We start from the raw sequence: 4,929 nt of genomic DNA on the forward strand, positions 1-4,929 counted from the left end.
AAAACGATGCCTTTTTCTAATTAGGTTAGAGCGATCATCGCTACCCTCTCGATTGCTTGTGCTAATATAATGCGAACTGGGATAGCGAAGCGCACGGAGCTAATTAGTAACGAGCAAGTGTTCAATGATAATGTTATTAGCAGCTAATAGCCGCCAAGGACAATGGGACAGTGGAGTCCTTTTCCAGTGGGGTTGAAGCAGCTAGGACTAGGAGAGGGAGTTCTTGTAGGCTTGTGCGTAATCTCATGGACCACCAATCTCCGTCCATATCCTAACCTCCTCTCCCATGTGCATTGCATTGCGTTCCACTGGAACCAAATCCCCGGCCCTATCCGTCCTGCCTCACATACATTGTTGTACAGTGAAAACTTGCACCCTCTTCTCTCATGGCTTGTGAGCAGGACAGGATTCATTCATTGTGCATCAAGCAGCATAGAAAATCTCAGAGTAATGCAAGGTAACATGAGAGTCGATTACTGCCAAAAGTTTGCTTCAACGTTGTAGATGTGCACCACCGTAACACAACAAAACCTACACCAAAATCCACCTTGTCAATTTATTAGCTATGTACAACGGGCAATCCACACTACATACTACGCACAATAATGAGTTCCACGAAATCTAATCAAAATGCAGCAAAAGTCCCCGAATTCTCCAAGCTGGAAAGTTTAAAATTTTCTTTTGATTGGTCGAGAGTGCTGTGCTGCTGCCTAAAAGTCCCCAAATTCATTCCTCATTCTTCCCGCCGACATTCTCCAATTCGGAAGCAGTTTTGAAATCCGCAAACGGCATCTCCGCCCTCGGAATCCACCCACCCGCCCCCGAAAAATAAAACAAAAAATAAAATAAAAATCGGCGCTCGCATGCCGAAAAGAAGAGCCAGACGCCACGATCCTTTCGATTCGTTTCACGAAGACGACGAGGAGGACCTTTCGGGAACACCGCACGCCGGCGCCGCCGGGTGCCACCGCCGCCGCAGGGGCCAAAGCTAGCTTCAACCGCTTTGTATGGACGCTTGCAGTTGCACCGTACTACGAAGAGCGTGTCTGCTAGTATGCACCCGTGAGCCACCGCACGAACCCGTAGAACGACGCGCTGCCGTCGTCTGCCTCCCGCCGCCTCCCCGCGGGGGCCGCGCCGCCGTCCATGTCCCACCACCACTCCGCCGTGGCCGCCGCCGTCACGGTCCCGGCGTCGTACCGGCTGCTCCAGCGCCCGCTGCTCCACCGGCTGCTCCACCGGTTGCTCCACCTGCTGCTCCACCGCTCCGCCGTGGACCTGAACGACGCCGTCGGGGTCAGGCCCAAGGTCGACGACGACGGCTGCCCGCGCTCCACTGCAGCGAGCTGCTGCGGCTGCGGCTGTTGATTCTGCTGGCTCGGCGGGTCGCTGGACCCGACGGCGGCATGCGGGCTCGGCTTGAGCACGACCTGGACCTCCTCTTCGACGAGGTACTCCGACGACGCCGAGTTTGGAAGGCCGCTCGGGAGCGGGTACGCGCGGACGGCGGCGGCGGCGGCGTCGGGGTTGGAGCGGCGGCTGCTCACGCTTCCGAGCTCGACACGGAGGAGGTCAGTGAGCGGCGGGTGGGGCAGCGCGATGGAGGCGCGGCACAGCGGGCACGACGGGTTCCCGCGCAGCCACGGGTCCACGCACCGGGAGTGGAATGCGTGCCGGCAGGCCGGCAGGAGGCGGAGCTCGTCGTCGTCGCGGAACGCGCTCTGGCATACGGCGCAGTCGCGCGACGACTTGGGCACCGACGCCAGCGACGAGGACAGCGTGAATAGCGGCAGGCGCGCGATGAGCCGCTCCGCCTCCGCCTCCGCCGCCGCGGCGGCCTTCCCACCTCCACCTCCTCCTCCCTGGCCGTCAGCGGGCGCCACGGAAGCCCCCGCCGCGGGGCGCACCACGAGCGGGAGCGGCGGCGCCTGCCGGGACGAAGCGGAGGACGACCCCGCGGGACCCACGTGGCGGCACAGGTGGCGGATGAAGTAGTGGATGCACAGCGACGCGAGCAGCATCACCACCACGATGACCGCGATGATGAGGATGCTCGGCGAGATGCCCGCCACGCCACCGCTCCCGCTCCCGCCGCCACCCGCGCTACTCCCCCGTACGTCCCCCCTTCCGCCGCCTCCACCACCGTCGTCCGCAAGCTGCGGCACCACTGGCACTCTCCGCTCCGGCAGCGCCGGGGGTGGCGGCGCCGCCGCGACGACGGCGGTAGCCATCAAGCTGTACTTCTCCCACCCGCGCTCTCTCCTCCTGCTGCCGGCCGGTGTGGTGGCGCGGGTGGAGAAGGACGGCGCGTCGTGCTGTTGCGGCTTGTCCGTGGCTTATAAGTGTGGTTTTGTCCGGTCGCGGCGCTGCCGGTGGCGGCTTGCCATTTATACTTCGGCCGGCAAATTTGTCCAGGGAGGAGGTGGATAGCCGATAGATAGCTTCGCTTGCTTAGGAGTTTGGAGAGGGGATGGGAGTGGACCAGGTGTTGACGTTGGATTCTTGTGCGATTAACCTTTTCTTACGAGCAAATGGTGCATATTTTAGTATAGGTAGTGTTAGATTTTCACAATTGGGATTTCTGGGGCCCAAAGATTTGGCTCGCCGTTGAAATTTGGCGCTCTCTTTTTCTCTTTTGATTTTTAAGAAATATCTAGAGATTGTTCCCTGGGGAGTAAAAGGAGCGACGGGTGGATATTTTCAATTTCTTAGAGGAAAATGAAAGTTCCGAACTTATTGTACAAGCAAAGGCCAAATGGCTGTATGCCTTTGTACAATGGGCGAAAAAAATGATTTGGTTTCGGCATTATAGGTAATTTCATCGAGAATTATGTTTTCAAGAAAAAATTACTTCATGACTAAGTGCGCCTACTCCTTCAACATCAGCAAGATATGGTGCGTACATATAGTTACAATACTTATTTAACCTGATCGTTATGGTCATCATAATATAATGTGCGAGTGTTGATTTTTCTCATGAGTTGTCCCATATTTGAAATTTGCCGAGGAAGAAAGATGACAGGCTTTGTTACATATGCTTGTGGTTATATCCAATTATTTTTCTGAAAAGTTGTTATATACAATTACAAACTAAACAAATTCAACATAGCTCGTACATGTTTGTAGCGAGTTATGGTACCTGTACAAGCACCGACGGGGCTAGGAAGACAAAAATGAGGGGGCAAGTGGTAGGAAATACATTGTAGTAGGGTTTATTTGAAGAAATTTACTGAATTTCTATGGTAAAAATAAGTGTATATACATGGGGTACATCAAAATGTATGGGGGCAGCCCCCTAGCCCTCATCCTTGGTCACTTCTTTCTCTTTTTATTGTGATTTCACCGCTCTAATTGAGCACCATTAGCAACTGGTTATGGCTAATGATTGCTAAGGTGGATGTCGTTTTGGTTTTACATAAGGCTACAATATGTTTAAGACTTTGAGTTGTCCGTGGTTATCTTTCGGTGAACACAAGACTATGGTGAGCGGCGAGCAAGTAATGTAAGAACATGTGAATCGCAAAAAACACACGTGCCTACTGAAAATACAGCAGGCCTGCATCCGCGTCCTTGTATTCTAAGAACAAGTGTTACTGTTATCTTCCAGTGCACGTATCTTCTGAAAATTACAATGTGCCGCGCCCCGCTGCCAACCAAAGCTGGTCACGCATCATACGTGGCGAAGACCACGTCTCCGTCAGCGTACAGCTGGTAAGTAGCGTCTCTGTGTGGGAACCAAGGCTGGTCATACAATCCAGTGGCGTGATCGAAAACCACACTTGGAGCTGCATCGTTTACCTGTGCGGTTCGGTTTCGCCTCAAAGGAGAGTCTCTGATCCGTTCGTGTGTAATTTTGGCTTGAGTTTCCGTTCTTTTATTACTTGCGCTTGACTTTTCCTTGGTGCTTGCGCGACGCGAGTGTGTGAATTTGTGACTCGTGGAGGGCTGGCAGTGCGCGCGCGTGGGCCTCCTATAGCGGCTGCCGTGCCGGGGGCCCACGGAACTGCGGCCGAGGACGATCGAGTGGCTGGCTGGGTTGGTTGGCCGCAGTCCGGAATGGAATAGGATCCGATTCTAACGCTGTCGCCTCCCTTGCCTTTTCCGTGGGCAAAGCAATCGACTGTCCCGGCCGGTCGTTCTACTTGCACTTGCACGCATGCAAAAACCGGAGTAGCTGAGCATGTAACCATGTACGTCTCTACTTCCTGTACACTCATGTTTCAGTTTAACAGAGTAATACTCTTGTGTCATGATCGAGAGCCTAATGAATGTAGTCTCCTCTCTCGGTCTCGGATGCCATGCCAATTGCCAAAGCCTAGAGCGTGCGAGCAGGAATCATTGGTCTAGTCACTAGGCTTCTCCAGGAGCAAAAGAGCTCGGGGTAAAAGAAAGCTGCCGCTGTGGCCTGTATCTCCCCAACCCCGATGCACATCCTTCAGCGGGTTCATGATGAGGCCCATGAGCATTGTGGTCAGATGGACCATCGATGCATAATTGTATGGCGCCGCGAAGATACACACACACACACTGCGAGTCTGCGCATGCACTAGGGCGCATTGCCTGGTGGAGCATAGCGGAGCAGAGGACTTGGACTAGTGATCCACTGATCCTTCCCTTCCCTCCCGGCCGGCCACGGCCAGCGGCCAGTTCCTGCGGCCTCTGAGCGGCTGCTGCTGCTGCTGCTTCCTCGGCCGATGATGGAGACAGACGGAGGGGCCGGGCTATAGTCACGTGCAACGCCTCCTGCCGGCCTAGATCCATCTCAGGCCAAGCACTCTGCTGTCTGCTCCCTCGAGACTGGAGTGCGCGCGCGCCCCCACACCGCATTACTCTACCGGCTCGGCGCCTAGTGTAACTGACATGAGGGTGAGGCAGTGAGGCCCGGCCGGCGTGGCTCGCATGATGCGTCAACAGTGTTAGTTCAGTCCA

General features: G+C 55.1%; 1 protein-coding gene across 1 annotated transcript; it reads right to left on the reverse strand.

The window, feature by feature from the left end:
• Nucleotides 1-473: 473 nt before the first annotated feature.
• Nucleotides 474-2,606, reverse strand: LOC101760281 (E3 ubiquitin-protein ligase Os03g0188200-like). Its single transcript, XM_004983555.3, has one exon. It carries the CDS (start codon nucleotides 2,229-2,231, stop codon nucleotides 1,050-1,052), a length of 1,182 nt encoding a protein of 393 aa, XP_004983612.1. The 5' UTR covers nucleotides 2,232-2,606; the 3' UTR covers nucleotides 474-1,049.
• Between the last annotated feature and the right edge of the window lie 2,323 nt (nucleotides 2,607-4,929).

This window comes from Setaria italica, chromosome IX (genome assembly GCF_000263155.2).
Source record: "Setaria italica strain Yugu1 chromosome IX, Setaria_italica_v2.0, whole genome shotgun sequence".
NCBI lineage: Eukaryota > Viridiplantae > Streptophyta > Magnoliopsida > Poales > Poaceae > Setaria > Setaria italica.

What these genes read in the sequence shown, in the direction of transcription:
- LOC101760281 (XM_004983555.3), bottom strand. Translation starts at nt 2,231, where the DNA reads ATGGCTACCGCCGTCGTCGCGGCGGCGCCGCCACCCCCGGCGCTGCCG.